This window comes from Mus caroli, unplaced genomic scaffold (assembly GCF_978045245.1).
Source record: "Mus caroli unplaced genomic scaffold, Mus_caroli_1 scaffold_11, whole genome shotgun sequence".
Taxonomy (NCBI): domain Eukaryota; kingdom Metazoa; phylum Chordata; class Mammalia; order Rodentia; family Muridae; genus Mus; species Mus caroli.
This window is the reverse complement of record NW_028227266.1, coordinates 117,747,152-117,768,353: the sequence shown is the minus strand read 5'-3', so window position 1 is coordinate 117,768,353 and position 21,202 is coordinate 117,747,152. Positions and strand designations below refer to the sequence as shown.

General features: G+C 48.2%; 1 protein-coding gene across 2 annotated transcripts in view; it reads right to left on the bottom strand.

Moving 5' to 3' along the window:
- The window catches only part of Itga9 (integrin subunit alpha 9), a 296,995-nt gene that overhangs the window by 62,919 nt on the left and 212,874 nt on the right, over positions 1 to 21,202 (bottom strand). For both annotated transcript variants that reach the window (XM_021172021.3, XM_085828171.1), the window contains exons 19-20: positions 6,900 to 6,986; positions 5,429 to 5,508 (exon numbers count right to left, since the gene is read on the bottom strand). In XM_021172021.3, the coding sequence (XP_021027680.1) occupies positions 5,429 to 5,508; positions 6,900 to 6,986 (167 nt within the window). The remainder of the gene's footprint in view (positions 1 to 5,428; positions 5,509 to 6,899; positions 6,987 to 21,202) is intronic.

Here is a 21,202-nt window from a genome sequence, read left to right as displayed (position 1 = left end):
TGGCTCACACTTTCAGGTTACAGCCCATCACTGAGGGGATCAAGGTGGGAACTTATCACACCCACAGTGAGGACCAGAAGGCTGAACGCACCCACATTACCTGCTCACTATCACATAGCTTTCTCCTGGCCTCCATGGTTCAGGATGCCTGCCCAGGGAAGGCTGTGCCTACCGTGGGCTAGCTCATCCCACATCAATCAACAAGGACATGCCCATAGGCTAATCTGATCAAGGGAATCCCTCCGCTGAGACTCCATTCTCAGGTGGCAAGTTGACCGTTAAAAACTAGCCAGCACGAACAGTGACCATCAACGTTAGGACATGGTTTCCAGGAAGGAGGTGCATGGACATCTCGGCATGAGCCCAGGGGCAGAGAGATCAGCACTCTGGACCTAGAGGAACAGCTCAGACACCGTACAGCCTCGCTGTGAGCCAGAGAGAGACGGCCTTCTAGATAGCTCATTGGGATGCCAAGCCAGGGCTCTCCTCACTGTGACTCACTAGTTCTTTAAACCGCAGTCCTCGGTCGGGACTGGGATGCTTAGGGCAAGCAGCTGCCTTGGGAGGAGACATGGCTCTTGGGTATGACTTGCTAAACCAATGGAACACTTAATACTTACCATGGCTCTGTCACTTGGAATGAACAGGGGGTCCTAGCTGAAAGTGAAGCCTGCCCTCTCTGGATGGAACTGGGAGGTCCCAGACCCTCTGAGGTTTGGATAGGGCTTGTCTTACCCCCTTCTCTAGATGTAGCTCCCAAACATCTGCTAACCTCAGCTGCTCTGCTGTCCTCCCCTTGGCCTGATGTCTTCCTCTTCTACCAGCATATGTTGAATGGCAACAGTACTAAAATAGCCCTCACATCCCTCCCCCTCTCTCCCATTGTTCTGAGACAATGGTGCTTCATGACTCTGACCATGCAGGGCTCCTGCCAGTGCCCCGGGATCCACATCTGTCTTCCGCCCATGAGATGACATCAGCCCCTCACAAGGTGGCCACAGCACATGACAGTGGGAGCAGGTACCCACATGACTAGATTCCTTACCCTGCCTTTCCCAGGGAGTAATCTAAGCTTTGGAATCAGTGCCAGGGGCAGTCCAGAGGTGACTTCCCTGTCAGGTGCAGTTGGTACAATTCTGGTCCCCACCCTCCCTACATGCAGCATCCTTCCAGCCCTGAGTAGTTCACTCTTGATGGAAGAGGCGTCTCTTGCCCTGTCATTTGTCCAGCCACTTGGGGCTGCTGGCAGCTTGCACCCAATAACGGTTTGATCTGTCATCAAGTAAGGGCTCCGGAATGAGCCAAGTTGAAAAGCTGAGATAAAGAGACCCAAACATCAAACAATTTTCGGCCATCCCTCAAGCTCCAGTGTGCTGGGGCTTCTCCAAGTGGGCTGCCCAGCCGGCTGGGCTGCTGCTGATGCGGAGATGAGGGCTCAGGAAACAATGTTTAGTCTCAGTTTGATGTTCCCTGAAAGCGCTAAGTAGGCAAGAGCCCTTCAAAGGGTGGCAATGGAAGAGAGGAATGACTGATATTTTAACTGTCAGACTCGAGATAAGGAGCTTTATAGGGACCTGCCTGTTGTGGCAGGGAGTCAAGTGTTAGGAGGGCTCTTTGGGTCGGGCAGACCAGATTTCCACAAAATCTCCAAGAGAAGCAAGTATGTGGGATAATCCAGTATGTTTAAAAGGTTATACACACTCCTTAGCATTTAGGATCTAAGGGGTTAACTGGAGATTCTTATACTAATGTTTGTGAGGTTTTTTTTTTTTTTTTAACTTTAGTAGGTAGCGTGCATTCAAAAATATAACCTACATTTAGCACTCTAACTGCTAAATAGTGGGCACCTAACAGGTGTTTACTGAGCAGTGGCATGCATGGGAGAATCCAGAAATTGTACATTAGTTGGAATCATTGAGTCCAATGGAGGAGTTAGAGGAAGGACTGAAGGAGCTGAAGGGGTTTGCAACCCATAGGAAGAACAACAATATCAACCAACCAGACTCCCTCCCCCCTCCCCAGCTCCCAGGGACTAAACCACCAACCAAGGAATACACATAGAGAGACCCATGGCTCCAGCCGCATGTAGCAGAGGATGGCCTTATCTGGCCTCAATGAGAGAAGAGGCCCTTGGTCCTGTGAAGGCTTGATGTCCCAGCTTAGGGAAATGTGAGGACAGTGAGGCAGGAGTGGGTGGGTGAAAGGGGAAGCACCCTCATAAAAACGGGGGTGGTGGGGGGGGTGGGGGTGGGAGGATGGGATAGGGGGTTTGCAGAGGGGGAACCCGGAAGAGAGATAACATTTGAAATGTAAATATATAAAATAACCAATAATAAAAAAAGAATCATTGAGTCTTTCCCTAAACTCCAATGTTTAGTTCTTACTCCAGACCAACTAGATCCAAACCCCAGGAGAGGGTGGGGTTGCATGAGGCATCCGCAGTTTCCAAAGCTCCCAGGTGTTTCCACTGTGCCCAACACAGCACTAGCTAGTGGGCATGTCAGCCTACGAGAGGTAAGGAAGCCTTCGCGGCTGTGCTTCTGACCCCTGCTCTCTGTTCTCTCTGGGAGTGGGGCTAGAAGCAGGCTGTGCCATTTTCTTTTGACAAGGAAATCCTTTCCCTGTCCTCCTCCTTTTCATGACCATTGCCTGGGCTAGGTGTTGAAGGACAGACAGCACAATGCTGAGTCTGTCCAACAGAGCTTTGTTTTCTGTGGCTCTAAGGAACAGCAGTCGTATTCCGGTTTCAGTGGGCATCTGCCTCCCAGTGTTCAAGCAACAATCTTGAGATGTGTTGAGTTGTTACATTGTGTCAGTGCACCTGTCAGCTTTAAGTTTAGACACAAGACAACCTAAAATCACCTGGAAAGGTCTCAGTAAGGGATAGTCTACATCGTGTTGGTCTGTGAGTGTGTGTGTGTGTGTGTGTGTGTGTGAGGGGCGTGTGTGCGTGTCTTAAAGTAGTGTGTGAAGACTCAGCCCACTGTGGGCATCAACATTCCTTAGGCAGGAGGTTTTGAACTGTGTAAGAGTGGAGAAATCCAGATAAACACAGCCTAGCAAGTGAGCACGCATGCCTCCCTTCCTCTCTGCTCTTGACTATGGGACTAATCCGTGGACAATGTCTGGGAAGACACCACTGAGACAACTGGTGTAACGACCACAGGCTGTGGGTCAGATGCACCAAGGCTGAAGTTCCCGAGTTTGACAGTCACATGCGGCTTTGTTCTTGGGGAATTTGGAGGGAACATTTATCGGTTGAGGGGCATGGTTTCTACATCTTATTTTCAGATGATCAAGAAAAGAAAGTCCAGAAAGAAAGGAGAAATCCATGAGTCAGATGTCAGTACTGGCTGAGTTAATAGCACATGGGACTCTTGGACAGTTATGGCAACATATTTTCAACTAGAAACTTCAAACTCTTAAAGTGTGTGTGTGTGTGTGTGTGTGTGTGTGTGTGTGTGTGTGAAAGAGAGAGAGAGAGAGAGAGTATGTGTACTGTGTTTGAGTGTGTGTGCATGTGTGTATGTGTTGTACTGTGAGTGTCTGTGTGAGTGTGTGTGTCTGAATATGTGTATATGTATATATTGTATTTGAGTGTGTATGTGTGTGTATGTATGTGTCCTGCATTTGGGTGTGTGAATGTGTATGTGTGTGTGAGTGTAGGCATGTGTGTGAATATTTGTGTGTATTGTGTTTGAGTGTGTGTAAGTATGTGTGTGTTTGAGTATGTGTGTTTGTGTGTGTAAGTGTGCGAGTGTATGTATGTGTGAGTATGTGTGTCTGAATATGTGTGTATGAGTATATGTGTATTGTGTTTGAATGTGTGTGTATGTGTACTGCATTTGAGTGTGTTATGTATGTGTATGAGTGTCTGAATGTGTTTGTATGTGTGTGTGTATTGTGTTTGAGTGTGTGTTTGAATGTGTGTGTCTGAATGTGTATATATGTGTGTGAGTATTGTGTGTATTGTGTTTGAGTGTGTATATGTATATGTGTGTATGTGTGTGTTAGTGTATGTATGTGTATAAGTGTGTGTCTGAATGTGTATGTATTGTGTTTGAGTCTGTGTATGTATGTGTGTATGTGTGTGTTTGAGTGTGATGAGTATTGTATGTTTGAGTGTGTGTATGAGTATATATATGTGTTTGAGTATGTGTGAGTGTGTGTGTATGTATGCGTGAGTGTGCGTGAATGTGTGTGAGTATGTGTGTGTTTGAGTGTGTGAGTGTGTGTGAGTGTGTGAATGTGAGCTATAAGAGGGTGTCAGATCCACAGAAGCCTGCCGTACAGACAGTTGTATGTTGACCAGCCTGGGTGCTGGGAACCAAGATCAAGTCCTCAACAAGAGTAGCACACCCTGGTGACTACTGAGCCATCTCTCCAGCCCTACAGCTAGAATGCAAATGAATATGCTGCTTTGAGTGCCCATCCACACCTGCCTGAACTTCATCAGAGTCTGTCTGTACATACTCACTGACCTAATGGTGCTTCCTTTATTGCTGCATAGGTGAGGCTAGCTATTTGATACCTTGATGCTGCTTCAATTCAAGTGTAGGTTGTGGCTCAAGGAGGTAGTTCATAAACCCACAGGCTAGTTCAGGCACTCACAGCTATACACACTCCTAAGGGGAGTTACCACCCCGGCCTCTTTCCCTTCGCTGTCTGTCCACCTGGCTTCTGGGACAGTTCTGTTTTCTAGGACAACTATTTGAGTGCCTCTGCCAACTAGCTTCACCAAGTCCCCGGTCTGTAGGTGGCTTTCCCTTCTCTGCGAAACATGTATCCCCCAAATCAGATGACCTAGCCTGACAAACCTCAGAGAATGTCTGTCTGATTTGGAAAACATGGTCAAGCAGGAACTGACCAGTTAATTCTAGGATCTTGAACTAGAGTGTTACCTCATCAGGCCTGCCTGTCCTCAGTTGTAGACTTCCCCGTGACAAGCTGATCCTCAGACCTCCCAGGCTTGGTTAGAAGTGGTGACCAGGGACAGCAGTTCTAACTGGATTTGATCTAAGCTTGAGTAGATTTATGATCACCCAGAAGACACCTCTAGGCCTGACTGTGAGGGTACTACCACTGTCCAGGCATCTGTCTTCACTCCCAGCTCTCTGATCACTGGACCACTTAGCTGTGAGCAAGCACCCGCTCACTGCTGTGAGTTCCCAGCCCCGGTGGACTGTATCCCCTTTATCTGTGAGCCAACACAAATCCCTCCTCCCTTGAGCTTTCTTCTTTGGTCACAGTAGTGAGCAGAATCTAATAAGCATCCTCAGAGACTGATCCCAATAGTGCTTTGGGGAATTTATCACTGTGTAGCCATTTTCAAATCCTCTACATCCCAGGGACGCCCAAGTCATGTCCTTTCCCCATCCCATAACGGTTTTTATTTTTGGAAAAATAAAGTCTGTTTAAGCCTTTTTACCTCTGAGCAGTCACGATGAAGCTGAGAATTTCCTCTTCCCCAGACAGGTGGCTTGTATCAAAGATGACACTGAATTCATACTAGGGAGAAAGAGAGAAAGCACATTTGGCACCCACAAGCATTCTATACTTTTAAAACTATGTTTTCTAGAATGGTTTGCAGTTTATAACCTCTGGAAGCTCATCTGCATAGCAAGTGTTACTTTTTAATGTATATCTGATTTTCGGGTGGCAGGGGGCTGCCTCAGCAGAACTCCCACCACCCCAGGGAGATGCACATCACCCCTTCCAGCCACAGGAAGTCTTAGAGCAAGCAGCACATTGAAGCTGCAAAGCCGGGAGCCTCTGACTCGATTCCACCACCTTCCCAGCTTTTACGTTTCTCAGCAGCCATGATGCTTACAACATAGTCTTCAAACCCAGCAAACGCTGAAAGATTGGGAATTGCATCTCAATTATTTGGTTTCCACTCAAATTCTAGGCAAGTGTATGCTTTCCTGAGACGTCAAATTCTGTGAAACTGAATGCTACTTGAGAGCAGTGGCCACAGACCCTTAAATCAAACCATTATCTATGTTGGGTGCAGGCACCCCGTTCCGAGGCAGAAATCTCTGCTGCAGAGGAACTTGTTATGAGGAATGAAAGGGTCAAGGGTCTTGTCCCAGATGAGTTAAGTCAACAATCCTAAAGACTGAAGTGAGAGGAGGGCCCAGGTCACTGCCAATCAGAGTGAGACTGAAGTGTAGTCCCGTGGCTGAGCAGGTCCTGGCACCTGATAACCCCAGGGTCTGAGGACAGGAGAGTGTGAGGGGGCCATAGGTAGGGAAGCTCAGCCCTTGTAACGTGCTAGGTTTTCTACCTCCTTCCCATCCCCTCACCTCTGAGTTTAGTATTGCTTATGGTCTTGACATCTGTACGTGGAATTTTAAAAATAATATAATATGATTATTTATGCTATGGCCTCTGCAGCAGAAACAGGAAATCAATATTCTGATAGTCATTATTCTATTGACTTTATGACATTTGCAGAGTTGATACATGGTGGTGAGACTCACTTTCCATTGGGAGAGACAACCAGATGCACTTTTGGTTTGATTTGCCACATGGATTAGATTTTTACAGCAGAGTAGCATGTTCAAGAAAGGCCATGGGCTTTTCAATGAAGGCTCTTTTCTGTTATTCGGAAAATGTACATGAAGTGGTGTGAGTGTGTGCAAATGGTGTGAGTGTGTATGTGTGCATATGTGTGTGCATATGTGAGTATACATAGGTGTGTGCATATTTGTGTATACATGTGTATATGCATGTGCATGCATGTGCATATGTGTGAGCATGTGCATATTTCTGTGTGTATATTCAAGTGTGTGCATATGTGACTCTGTGTGTGTGTGTGTGTGTAGCAATAAGTGGCCAATAGGAGGAACCAGGGGTACTATGGTCTAGGAAGCACCCATCTTGGCCAAGGGCCTTACCTTAGACTTTGACCTCATGAAAGGAAATCCCACACTGCACTTGAGGAAGTCTGATTCCAGCAGCTCACAGGAAATGCCCATCTCCTCCTGAAACGGAAAATGTCAACAGATGGTGGGACTGCGTGGAGGACGGAGGCAGGGGAGGGCCTCGGTGAGGCCACCGGGTCCTCGTCCCCAGCTGTGGTGGGCTGGAGCTCTGAGACCAAGTCTCCACTCTTCTCTGCCTGCCCACTTTCCCAGGGTTCCCCGAGACAGCTTCAGAGGACAGAACTAGAGATGATTTTAAACTAATGCTTGAGGTCTTAACCATTGTTGTTAACGTCTCTGGATTTGGACTCGCACAGGAGAGTATACCCTATTGAATGTGTAGTCTCTGAGGAGACTTGGGCCATGGGACCTGGATGAACATTCCTTCGTTCACTCTTTCTTCTCCGACTCTCTGCACCTAGGAATGGGTTTTGAAACTGGGCCTCATGTATTCCAGGCAAAGAAGACTGGGCTGCTAGGATGGTGCAGTGGGTAAAGACGCCAAGCCTGACAACCAAGAGCTTAATCCCAAGGACCCGCCTGGTGGAATGAGAGAGCTGACTGCTACAGGCTGTCCTCTGACATTCACATGTGTACCATGCCATGTGTGCATGTACACACACACTTTTAAAAGGTGGAAGTGCAGGGCATCATATGTTAAGAAAACTCCCACTCAGTAGCTGTTTGCCCAGTATGCAAATGTTTTATTCATCAGAGCTGTTATTATTTTTTACTTAAAAACAGATTTATTTATTTTGTTCCTTTATGTGTACATATATTTTACCTACATGAATGTGTGTGCACTGTGTGCATGCCTGATACCCTTAAAGGCCAGAAAAGGACATTGTATATATCTTGGAATTGGAGCTACAGATGGTTGAGAGCTGCCATGTGGGTCCTGGGAATTGAACTCTGGTCCCCTGAATGAGTAGCAAGTGCTCTTAACCGCTGAGCCATCTCCGTGGCCCCAGCAGTGCTGTTTTAAAGAGGCTAATCACACCAGCAAGCCTTTAGCTTGGTATCTTTGAAAGACATAATAAAAATACCGAATGATTTTAAATTCGGCATAAAGCCCAGATATTTTCACTAGCTTCTTACTTATTTTGCAAGCAAAGTCCCAACAAAATCTTTTGAAAATATTTTGACTATGAGATCTTGGACTGGACTTGAGGCCGACTGACTAATTTCTCCCAGCCTCACTGTTCCTGAGCTAGCAAGGGAAGCTGACAAGGTTCCTTTCTGGAGATCACAGGGAATTGTGATCCAATTGAAATTTCATAACAGTACACACTATGCTCGAGATAGGAAACCATCAATTAACATTAAGCAAACAATGACAAGACCACAACACAACGACAGGAAGCATTGTATTGTGCACACACACACACACACACACGCTCTCAGTGCCTGGCACTCAAGAGTTCTTGACTTTGCGTTTATTGAGTGAGCAGGCTTGGCTTGTGGAAGACTCGTGTGAGGGGACTGCAAACAGCAGCTCCTTTTGCTGGCCTGCCTGGCATGAGGGACGCTTGCCTTGAAGAAGCCGTCTTTTCCAGACATACCTTGGCTGCCCTAGTTCTGGGCACACAGCCAGCAGAGCCAGGTTCCAGACTCTGTAACAACGTGGGGGTGTTTGGAAGTTCAGACAATGAAGCCAGTGAGCCTCTCTGGCCTTTTGGCCTCCTTCCTCTCATTCACAGGAGGGTTTGATTTTAGACTTCGAGAAGGGTCTTACTCGGCCACCAACGTAGCAGTCTTTGGAAACAGAATGTCTTCGGGTTGCACGGTGGTCAGATTGAACTTGGAGTTTTGACTTTGCATTTTCTAGTTTCAACATGTGTTTGTCAAACTGAAAACGACCCTCGGGTCTCCATGTCCGGCTATCGGTTTGATGTTCCTCTAAGATCCATTTCTTAGCATCCTCTGGTGGAGGTTCTTTTTGGAGGTGTTTCAGCCCAAACTCCCTAAGTAACAGAGGAGCCAGAGGCACGCCAAGCCCTCAGCAACCTGGCTCAACAGAAAGAGGCGTTACTCCTGGAGGAGACACCAGCAGCTCTCTTCAGCACCTGACGAATTTCTGTTGGTGAAACACGTGGGCCTGCTGCAGCTTAGAAAGGGACGTGTTTTGGCCTTCACGGGTAGGCTTTGACTGTTGGTTCAGATTTGCAATGGCTATGTGTGTTGTCACGTAAACAAACTATCCTTTCTGGAAGCCTGGATTTTATCACCTGTCTAATGAAGTCATAGCACCTGCCTGAGATGATCCCCCCACCCCCACCCACCATGTCCCAACCAAGGCTGAAGGATGTGGGTGAGTTTCACAGGTGAGCTCTGCCCAGCAATGGCTCACCAACATGCCAGGCAGTGTATAAACTCCATTGTCTCATGACTTTGATTCCCTCTTACTTCTCCATTTGCGAGAAGGAACCTGGAGTGCAAAGGCGTTCTATCAGGTGCTGGAGGGCTGAGTGGGCACATGGACGCCAAATGTCCGAGCTCAGACCTGCTTCTCTGCACCATCTCTTTAAATGTAAATTCCCATATCCTGATACAACCCCAGCCCCATGGATCCAGTACAGGGCACAGCAAGGGTATGAGGAGAGACTTCTCACTTGAACATTTGTCGGTGAGACTTAGGCTCTGACATATGTCACAGGTAATACGCACATGGTGACTTGTCCTCCGCCGTTGCCTTATGCACTGTCTTTGCATTCGTCAAAGCATTCATTAATTCATCCACTCATGCATTCATTCACAAACTCCCTCACTGTTCTTCCAGCAAATGCCTACAAACACCAAGCATGGAAGAGAGGGCCCTATGATGGCCGAGAGGGGATGTCTGCCTTTAAGGGAGCAGCATTAACACTTTTTAATGTAGAAGGAAACAATCTAGGCTCTACCTAGATTGATCAATGAGGAGACCAAGCGTGGAGTTTCCATGGAACGGGAAACGGGATAGCATTCAAACTTAACAGCAATCAGAGGCGATGAGCCTGAACACCTGCCCCTGAGTCCTAACCAGGAGTGGACTCTTCCGGGAGGACTAGCTGTGCACAGGCCCTGCCTGAGGACCTGATGAAGACATTAAGTGAATGCTGGTCTTGCCAAGCCCCAGGCCCTGGTGGAGAGCTGAGGCTCACCAGACCGTAGTACCTCTCTAATCTATATGAGGCTACAGGGAAGATGATGATGGTGATGGTCCCCAGAGAGCTTTGTTAACCACATGGAGGTGCCTGTGCGACCCCACTAAACCAAAGTAGGCAGCCTGGGTGTGCATTGACAGAAAGCTCCCCGCATGGTCCTTATGGGCTCTCAAGTTAAGACCCTTGGAAAGCTACACAATGTTAAGGACCTCCAGTGGACCTCCAGCCCTCTTCTCTAGTGCAGGATTCTTGTTTCCTCAAGAAGGGTCTCACTGTGTAGCCAAGGCTAGACCTGAACTCAAACTCCTCCTGCCTCTGCCTCCTGAATCTCTAGATTTCACCACACACACTCAACACAAGAGTTTTTAGGAAGACTCCTGGGTGTGAGTGTAATCTATGGAAAGAGCCATCCATGAGACTCCTGCTCTCCAGGCTATCTCCAGGCTATCTCCTGCTCTCCAGCAACTATCGACTTGAAGGTTATTATATATGCTACCCAGTAGAAGAGGAACACTGGAACCTTTGCTGGCAGGTAGATATGGCGGTGACTCCACCCCTGTGCAATAATGGTCATTCCAGACCCCGAGTCCTCAGATGAAGGCCTTGGGTAACCAATTTCCTGCACACCATGCCCTGATGGCAGGGAATCAGGTGAGCTTGGGTGCATTCAGAGCATATTGCTGTAGGCAACTCAGAGAACTAAACTCTAATCTCAGGGCTCCTGGTTGTTCCAGAGAAATTTACACATCCATCCATTCATCCATCCATCCATCCTCTATCCATTCATCCATCTATCCATTCTCCATTTATCTATTCATTCACCCAGCCAGCCAACACCCATCCATTCAGCCAGCATCCATCCATCTATCCTCCACCCATCATCCATCCATCCATCCATCCATCCATCCATCCATTTATCCATCTATCACCCACCCATCTATCCATCCATCTACCCATCTATCCATCCATCATCTATCCATCCACCCATCTATCTAACCATTCATCATCCATCCATCCATCTATCCATCCATCTATCCATCCATCTATCCATATATCCATCCATCCATCCATCCATCCATCCATCCATCCATCCATCCATCCAATTTCTTTTATGTTGCTACAGCAGGAAACAGCTGTGGTAAACAAATTCTTATATATGGAACAGGTAAGTTTTCCATTCTCACATGTCTTTGTTTAATTTCTTGTTTAAGAATAATTATCCATAGAGTATCAACAATGCCCTTTATTGAGTGGGTCATCTGCCTTTGTAATCCGGTCGGTCGTTGTTGGCTTTACAGAAGATGCCTGGCCTGGCAGAAGGGAGGAGGAACAACTGGCTCTAAGAATAAAGAGTGGTTCGTCTCTGAGTATTCAGGCAATCTGCACACAAGATGGGATGGGTAACTCTTAATAGGAAAAGCACCAGGCCTCCCTACTCCATTCTGTAAACCTTACTCTACAGTTCAGCACCACTACTGTAATTTTATTTTCCTTTGTCATGAACCATGAAATCTGTAAGTTCTTTAAGATTATAGGATGTGCTAGTCTACCAGAGTCAGACAGACACTCATGTCGTGGTGGAGAGTAGCCTGCCATTTGAATGTGTAGGTCAATACCATCGTGAATGGCAGTGAATACAATCACCACCTATAAGCTGCACTGTGCAGCAGAAAGGGCTCTCATTCAGAGTTTTACCTGGTGGACACAAGGGTTCTATCCAGGGCCCTGTGGCCAGCATAGGATTTGTACGGTTATGGATTTATCTGGAAGATGTTATTGTGCCCTATCTCGTGTGTCAGAATTGGAGGTTCACAGATGTAGGCCTCTCCTTAGTGCTCTTCTGGTTGTGGAGCGCCGCTATCTCGTAAACATCCTGTGCTGAGTCATTTCCTCAGTACTATCTCGTAAACATCCTGTGCTGAGTCATTTCCTCAATAACAACTTGTAAACATCCTGTGCTGGAAATCCCCGCCCCGGGCAGCTCCGCCTCAGGGATGGGGCAATCAGTGTTGAGCCAATCATGGCTTGCCACGTCCGAGGCAGGGAGAATTTCTTATAAAAGGGAGGGGCTCGGATTGCCTGGGGTCTCCGGTTGTGAAGCTTATGCTCTCCCTCTCAAGACGCATAAAGCTTGCTGCAGAAGAACCCTATTGTGTGTGGTGTCCTTATTCGTGGGCGAATTAGAGAACACTCACATCTGGTGCCGAAAACCCGGGAAAACAAAGAACATCGTGAGCACCGTCGGAGATCCCTCGGTGACGGGGAGGGTCCAGAACTGCAGGAACTACGTCTCGGAAAGGTATGCCTGAATTTTACCTGACCCTTTCGCACTCCCTTCAACTAACTGGGCCGTGGGAGGGATTGCCCGAGGCTTTAATTATCGTCTTCGTGGCTTTGGTTGTATGGTTCCTAGCCCGAAAGAAAGGGCAAAAGGTTTTAGAAGCTATGCAGGAAGGTATGTCAGAATCCGAGCGTAGTGAGAGGATGGGTGTGCGCACAAAAACCGTAAAAAAGGCAAAAAAGGGAAGTGAAAAAGGACCTCCCGGGAGAAATAGAAAGGGAGAGAAGGGGAGCAGCAGGCCCGGGTTATATCCGACCCGAGAACTGGCTGCCCTCCACCTAAGAGATACCTCGGATTCTTCTGAAACCGAGGATAGTAAGCTGACCTCGGAGGAAGAGGGCGAGTTAGAAGAAGAAGCAGTTAGATATAAAGGAGAAAGGTATCACCCAGATGAAGGCGGGCGACCTGAGTCAAGTAAGCCCGCGTCCGGTGTCTTCTCTAAGGATAGGAGATTGTTGGCTGCCGCCATTCCCTCCGCTCCCTCACCTTATGAGGCCCGGTCATCCACAACTTCCTTTTTTCCCCAAAGGATCCTCCGCAAGCTACACTTAGCGTTTCCTGTTTATGAACAGGAAGGGGGGAGAATCTACGCTCCTGTAGACTATAGTCAGATAAAAGATCTTGCAGAATCAGTAAGAAAATATGGTCCCAATGCTAATTTTACTATTATGATTCTTGAAAGAATGGCACAAACTGCCATGACACCTAGTGATTGGCAAATGGTGGTTAAGGCCGCCTTGCCTACCATGGGACAATACATAGAATGGAAAGCCTTGTGGCATGAGGCAGCCCAGTCCCAGGCCAGGGCCAACGCAATAGCCCTTACGCAAGAGCAGCGGGATTGGACATTTGACCTTTTAACAGGCCAAGGCCCGTGGGCCGCAGATCAAATTAATTACCATTGGGGGGCGTACGCCCAGATTTCCAGCACAGCCATACGGGCCTGGAAGTCACTTAATCACAAGGGAGAAACCACCAATCAGCTTACAAAAATTGTTCAAGGGCCCCAGGAGCCCTTTGCCGACTTCGTCGCACGCATGGTGGAGTCGGCAGGAAAAATCTTTGGGGACCCAGAGGGGATAGGACCCTTTATTGAGCAACTGATTTTTGAACAAGCCACCCAGGAATGCAGGAATGCCATTGCTCCTAGAAAATCAAAAGGGTTGCAAGAATGGCTAAGAGTGTGTAGAGAGCTTGGAGGTCCACTTAGCAATACTGGCCTCGCGGCCGCCATCATGTTAGCACAAAAGCATCCTCCACAAAAGAAGACCGGTGAACGGACCTGTTTTAATTGTGGTAAGCCTGGACATTTCAAAAGAGATTGCAAAGCCCCAGACAAGAAAGGGGGGGTCTTGACCCTCTGCACGAGGTGTGGTAAAGGGTACCACAGAGCAGATCAATGTCGCTCAGTGCGAGATATACAGGGAAGGCTTTTGCCTCCATTAAATGTTCCTGCTCCCAATGTGTCAAAAAACGGGTCACTGGGCCCACGGTCCCAGGGCCCTCAAAGATATGGGAACCGGTTTGTCAGAACATCCGGGATGGCGGAAGAAGCGACCCAGGAAGACCCACAAGGGTGGACCTGCGTGCCGCCTCCGACCTCCTACTAATGCCCCAAATGAGTATCCAACCAGTACCTATAGAGCCAATGTCACCTTTGCCCCCTGGGACCATGGGCCTTATCCTCGGACGAGGATCACTCACCTTACGGGGCCTAGTGGTCCATCCTGGGGTTGTTGACCATCTACACTCCCCCGAAATACAGGTCTTATGTTCCAGCCCCAGGGGCGTGTTTTCCATCAGTGCAGGAGATAGGATAGCTCAATTGCTGCTCCTCCCCGACACCCTCTGGGAGGGCTCCCCAGGCCCCAGTCCCAAAACGATGGGGTCGTCAGGAACTGATTCAGCCTACCTTGTTGTATCCCTGAATGAAAGGCCCAAACTCTGCCTCGAAGTAAATGGAAAAAGGTTTGAAGGTATTCTTGATACCGGGGCAGACAAAAGCATTATATCCACGCACTGGTGGCCAAAAGCTTGGCCCACTACAAAATCGTCCCACTCTCTACAAGGTCTGGGATATCATTCATGCCCTGCCATAAGCTCAATGAGTTTGACCTGGAAGGCTCCTGAGGGACAAAAGGGTAAATTCGAACCTTATGTGCTCCCGCTCCCAGTAAACCTTTGGGGGAGAGACATTATGCAACATTTGGGCCTAACCCTGTCCAATGAAAAAATCGTGTCGGAGGAAGGGTTGAACAAGGCAAAAAACATGATGCTATAATTTCACATATGCCGCTAATCTTTCTAAGAGTTTGTCCCAACAGCTGCTATATAATTGGACGTCTGATTTTGATCAAACCCTCCAGAAACTTAGATTGGCCATCGTCCAAATCAATTCCACCAGACTTGACCTCTCCTTGACCGAAGGCTTTTCGTCATGGATTTCTTCTGCTGTTTCTTATTTTAAGGAATGGGTGGGGGTGGGTTTGTTTGGAATTCTCCTTTGCTTCGGATCGGTATCTAGCTTATGGTTAATTTGCAAATTATATAAGAAAAATAATAGAGACAAAATCATGATATCCCAGGCGCTTGCTGCCTTGGAGCAGGGGCAATCTGCACAGGTATGGTTGGCGGCGCTTAAACAAAATCGATTTGCACCACTGGTCGCTGGCTGCCCGCGCTTTAGCGGGTGAGCTTCAGCAGCCCTAGAGGATTGTAGAGCAATGCATCGCACAGGTGGTCCCCCCGTCCCACCTGGGGAATATGCCGTCTAGTGGGGGTTTCCTGCCCTAGTCTTCCCCTCCTCGAAAAAATGGCAGAGGGACAGGTCGGAGCAACTTCGGGTCCCACTCAAGCCTAGTTGTTGCTTGCGGACATAGTTCTTACATCTCTGAGTAAGAGGATTCGGCCAATGTTCCCGTCCTCTCATACTGGGTGTCCAGTTGGTTTTATTAGACAAAAAAGGGGGAGATGTGGAGCGCCGCTATCTCGTAAACATCCTGTGCTGAGTCATTTCCTCAGTACTATCTCGTAAACATCCTGTGCTGAGTCATTTCCTCAATAACAACTTGTAAACATCCTGTGCTGGAAATCCCCGCCCCGGGCAGCTCCGCCTCAGGGATGGGGCAATCAGTGTTGAGCCAATCATGGCTTGCCACGTCCGAGGCAGGGAGAATTTCTTATAAAAGGGAGGGGCTCGGATTGCCTGGGGTCTCCAGTTGTGAAGCTTATGCTCTCCCTCTCAAGACGCATAAAGCTTGCTGCAGAAGAACCCTATTGTGTGTGGTGTCCTTATTCGCGGGCGAATTAGAGAACACTCACATCTGGTATTTACACCTGTGACCTAATCAGCTTTGTCACTGTGACAAAGACGCAATAAAACCAACATGAAAGTAGAAATGGCTTTGGCTCATGGTTTCAGCTCATGATCAGCTAGCCTGTGGTGAGGCATGGCATCTTGGTATGTCCTGAGTGTGGAATGGATCACGTGTGTTTACCTTACAATGTCAAGGAGATGGGAGCGAGAAAGGGGTCCCAGGTCCCAATATCATCTTCAAGAGCAGGTCCCCACTGATCTAACATCCTTCTACCAAGTCCTATCTCCTAAAGAGTCCACCACTTCCTAACAGCATCATGTAGAGAGCGGACTTCCAGCGTTATCCTGAAGTAACACAGACACAGAGCCATTGTCTTGCCAGCTGGTTCAACACTGAACCACACACCAACCAAGAATTATGCTTTCAAAAGCTTCCCATCGGGCAGAGAAAGGAACACGAGCCATATTTCAGGGTGTGCAATTATGGGCATACTGCCCCAAAGCCCAAGGCCAAGAACTTCAGTGATTGATCCATTGTTACAGCAATCGAAAGACTCTTCTGCAGGAGCGCAGAGCTAAGAAACACCAATTAACGGGACAGAAGAGAGGCTCAGTGGATAAGAGCACTGGCTGCTCTTGCAGAGGACCTGCATTTACTTCTTAGTACTCACATGGTGGCTTGTAACTGAAGGCCGAACTTCAGGTCCAGGAGGGATTTGATGCCCTTTCCTATATGGTTCATATAGATACAAGCTGGCAAAACATTCATTACACTTTTTAAAATACTAAATAATAATAATCTACAAATAGAGTTAAATGCTTGAGTTAGTATGCCCTGGGAGATAGGTTCTTGCTTTCCAGGTTTATCCATGGTCTTCCACTTTTGGTTAACTAGCCAGTTGTTTGGAATGACTGGCCCATACACACAATAAGGATGCTTTAGGCTGTTTTGATGACCGGGTTTCAAATTTTATCTTGCTAGAGATGTGTAGAATCTAATGACCTTCCTGTCCTACAGAGATCAGTACCTTCTAAAGCAGAGAATGCTACCAGTAAAACATTCCAGATGCCACCTCCCATGGTACGCATGCCTGCATATTGATTTTAATGCACTTAAGTGCCTCTTAAAACAAGACTCATTCCATTATTGTTCCTGAGTGTTTCCTTTGTATGATCGGAGGAGGATGACAGAGGCATTGCCCATGTAAATCTCCACAGACTGAGAGCTGGGGCACTGAACAGCAGGCTCAAGCCCCCACCCCCACCCCCGCCCCTTTTTTTCTCTACAGTTTAAAATTTCCAGGGTACTGTTCATCATTTCAGGAACCCAAGGCAGGTCACTACATCACATGGATATTAGAGAGCAGAGAGAATGGAGGCCTGCATGCATGCTTAGTGCTCAGCCAGCTTAATCAAGAACAGAGAGAATGGATGCATGCATGCATGCTTAGTGCTCAGCTAGCTTTCTCTATTCTTACACAGTCTAGCCCTCCCCCTCCCCCAGCTAGTGACTGGTGCTGCACACTTTCAGGTTGTGTCTTTTCAAATCAGTTAAGGCAATCGGACAGCCTCCCACATATATCCATAGACCACACTAATGTAGATAATTCCCCACTAAACTCCTCTCCGTGGTCGTTCTAAGCTGTATTTGAATGTCACAATGAGCTTCTTAGCAAGTCTACATCTATCAGAGGCTGAGAGGTAGTTGTGAAGCTTCCTGCCCTTGGATGGGAAGTATCTTCCCAGGCTGGACTTCTGAGGAAAATCACAGACAAGAGCGGACCTTTATCTGCTGGTCTACTGGATGCCTAAGTGCCCCTTTGCAGTTCAGAGTAGGGGTTTGGGGGAAGTCTGGAGGACCACTTACCTCTGGTGGGTAAAACCCCTCCTGGGCCACCAGCACTCACATTTCCCCAGGTTGCTTCCAGCCTCCTCATAAAAACCAGAGGCTGGAAAGTGGAATTTAAATACTCTGCAGTAAAGACATGTGGAGGAGACCAGAGGAGGAGGGGATGGACTGACACTGCAGGTTCAAGTTGAGCGTGCTGAGTCTTAAACATCTGACATCTGAAACAGCTCTGAACTAAGAATGTTGGGCTTATAAGGGATGTTCAACTTGTAACTTCTTTTTTTAAAAAAAATATATTAATTTATTTTCATTTATATGAGTACATTGTAGCTGCCTTTAGTCACACACCAGAAGAGTGCATTGGATCCCATTTGAGATGGTTGTGAGCCACTATGTGGTTGCTGGGAATTGAACTCAGGACCTCTGGAAGAACATTCAGTGCTCTTAACTGCTGAGCCATCTCTCCAGCCCAAATTGTAACTTCTTGAAGCCAGTTTTTATTTAATCTGGAGGCTGTGAGGGAAGTCTCATGGCCTCTACTGCCCAGATAAAGAAAAGGAGGACTCAAGAAAAGGGTCAGCTTGCCACAATGGCGATCAATTGCCTGAAACCAAGATTCCAGTCCAGCCTAGCTTGGCTCCATACCTTGTGCATGTTCTGGCCAGGGCTGTCTTCTGAGACCATCTTGGCAGTGAATACGCTGCCCAGGGCACCACTGTGCAGCCTCCTTCCACCTTGGCACTGTGGAGGCTGCAGAGCTGCCTGAGGCTCAGAGTGTCACCTGCCAGACACCATTTCAAGTACGTTTGAGTCCATGGAACAGACCCTGGTCTAGGTGAAGGACCAGGTCGGTGTCCCATCTGCCTGGCTCATCTTTAGCCCAGAGGGAACTGTGGTGTGACCGTGTGTGGAGAGACCAAGGTCTGTACAGTTGGCAGGAGACCCATAGCTATGAACTGATGTATCTGTCCACTTCTGGACGGGTTCCAACCGTCAGCTCCTTCATCAGAAAAGCTCTACAGGCCTTTTGGGAAAACCAGTGAGAGTTTTTCTTGGCATGAGGTCTAGCCTCTTCCCCTGCCATGGCTTCATGAATAGGGCTGAAAGCACCACCCACTCCAGAGGTCTCTGCTCCCCCATTCTGAAGGCCTGCTTATCTGAGGGGAGGGTTTCGGTTCTGTCTCTTTGAGTTCCTCCTCCCTGTGTGACTCCAAAGGAAACAGAAGGCAGTTCCCTCATCTGAAACCTTCTAGATGAGGGCCTCCAGGGAAGGAGGCATCAACCCAGCAGATAATTAAAACAAAACAACAACAAACTAATATTTTTATTCTAAGCTCCACCCCCTTATATAATATGTATTGCTCAGATCCATCCACCCCATCCAGGTCCCTCAACTGCCCCCTCACCACATCCCTCCCAACCCCCAGCGCCATACCTTTATTTGTACTGTTTTACTATTACTTAGTGCTGCTTACATGTGTGTAGGCTGTGACCATCCATAAGAAACCTACTAGCAGCCACAAAGGAGAGTGACCGTCCCTCTCTCAGCAGCCATCAGCTGCCAACAGGTCCTCTGATAAGGGCGGGGCCTTGGGGGGGGAGGCTCCTCCCCAACGTGTGCTCGGCAGAAGACATTCACCTCCTCTCCACACTGACCCCGTGAAAGCACTCAGTGTTTAAACCTCATGTACAGGCAGCACAGGACGAGGAGAGGCCATGCAAACTTTCAGATTGCCCCAGCTCCCATGTCTGGAGACCAGAGCTCCACACAGGGCTTCAGTCTTAGCAGAGAGGCAGACGTTGTCTCTCCTGCCCGTGGCGGCCCTAGCTCCTTTCCTATCACTTCCAAAGCTGATGGTCAGGTAGGGCAGGGCTGGGCAGGCACTGACATGGTACAGCACTGAGGTGTGGGCTGGGTGGAAACAAAGTCTTCCTTTACCAACATGCAGAGCAGGAGCAGCAGAAGGGAAGAGCTTGGCTGCTACTGGCTGTGAGACTTAGCTGTGTCGCCAGCTCTGAGGTCTAATTTCTTCCCTAGTAAATGGGACAAAGATGCTGCGGCAGACACCCAGCCCACCATGCTCCGCCCACTAGCCAAGGGGTGCTTAATCTCATTCGCAGCCTGCTAACCCAGGACCACGTGACCAGGCTTATTATGTCAATCATCCCAGGGAGACTCTGAAACTTCCTTCTACTAGAACTTTGTGAAATCAAAGCACTTCTTCATGGTGACCTGGCCATGATCTCGGTACCCTAAGGAGACAGACTTGTCTGAACGTGGAGCCAAAACAGGACACATGGCAAGAAAGCTCAGAGGTCCAACAGGAAACATGGGGTGGGGGTAGGGGGCAAGCAAACCTCAGACTTTCACTTTGAAGAACAACAATTTCTCTGTTCACTCAGTAGGAGGGGAGATTGGCTCTTCTATTGTTCGGAACAAAAAGAGCTAAAGCAGGTGCAAGTACCTCACTGTTCTGAGGCCTATGCAAGTATGCATAGCTAGGTAGGAAGGGTCCCTGGAGCAGCTGGGCTGCTGCAGCACTGACACCCACTTCCTCTGTGTCAGAAGGAAAGGTCAAGATGCTCCGAGCACAAGCATTTTGGGGTACTCGCTAGAATACTTCTGAGCAGATGTGAAGGCATGAATGTGACAGGAGCCTCTGCAGCCCTCCAGAACGCTCTGTGGGAAAATCTAAGTCCGAGGAGGCCTTGGTGGTGGCCTGTGCCCTCAGACCATCAGTTGTTGAATGTGACGAGGGACTGAGATTCTGTTTCTAATGATGAATGATAGCTATGGTTGTGCTTTATATCATGGTGCTTAATTCATAAGTCGTGGCTATCAGACCTTGCAGTACAGTGGCTCTACATAATCCCAGGAACTACTTGATGCTCCTCTGAGATGTGGTGCCTGAGAAGGTGTCCTGTGTCAGGGAGAGGCCACTTGAACGGAAGGGAGTTTGTCAGGAAATCCCCCCCTTAATATTTGTAAATTACTGGAGCACGTCTTTATTTTTATTTGAAGTAAATAAAACTATATGAAAAAGATTTTTTTTTCTCTTTAAAATTTTTTAGCATGAGCCAGACCTGGTGGTGCCTGCCTGTCTTAGTTAGGATTTCTATGGCTGTGATAAACACCATGACCCAAAGCAGGATGGGGAGGAAAGAATTAATTTCAGCTCACATTTCCACATCATAGTCTATAACCTAAGGAAGTCAGAGCAGGGACTGAAGCCAGGCAGGAACCCGGAGGCAGGAACTGAAGCCAGGCAGGAACCTGGAGACAGGAACTGAAGCCACAGAGGAGGGCTGCTTACTGGCTGGCTTCCCCTGGAGTATCAGCCATCTCTCTCTTTCTCTCTCTCTCTCAACTTTTTTTCCTCTCTCATACATTACAGCCTACCTGCAGTTCCCCTTCCCTCTCCCCCAGATCAACTCCTCCCTTCAAAAGAAAAAAAATAAAGTGTGTGTGTGTGTATGTGTATGTGTGTGTGTATATGTGTGTGTGTGTGTGTGAGAGAGGGAGAGGGAGAGGGAGAGGGAGAGGGAGAGGGAGAGGGAGAGGGAGAGGGAGAGGGAGAGGGAGAGGGAGAGGGAGAGGGGGGGGAGAGGGAGGGGGAGGGGGAGGGG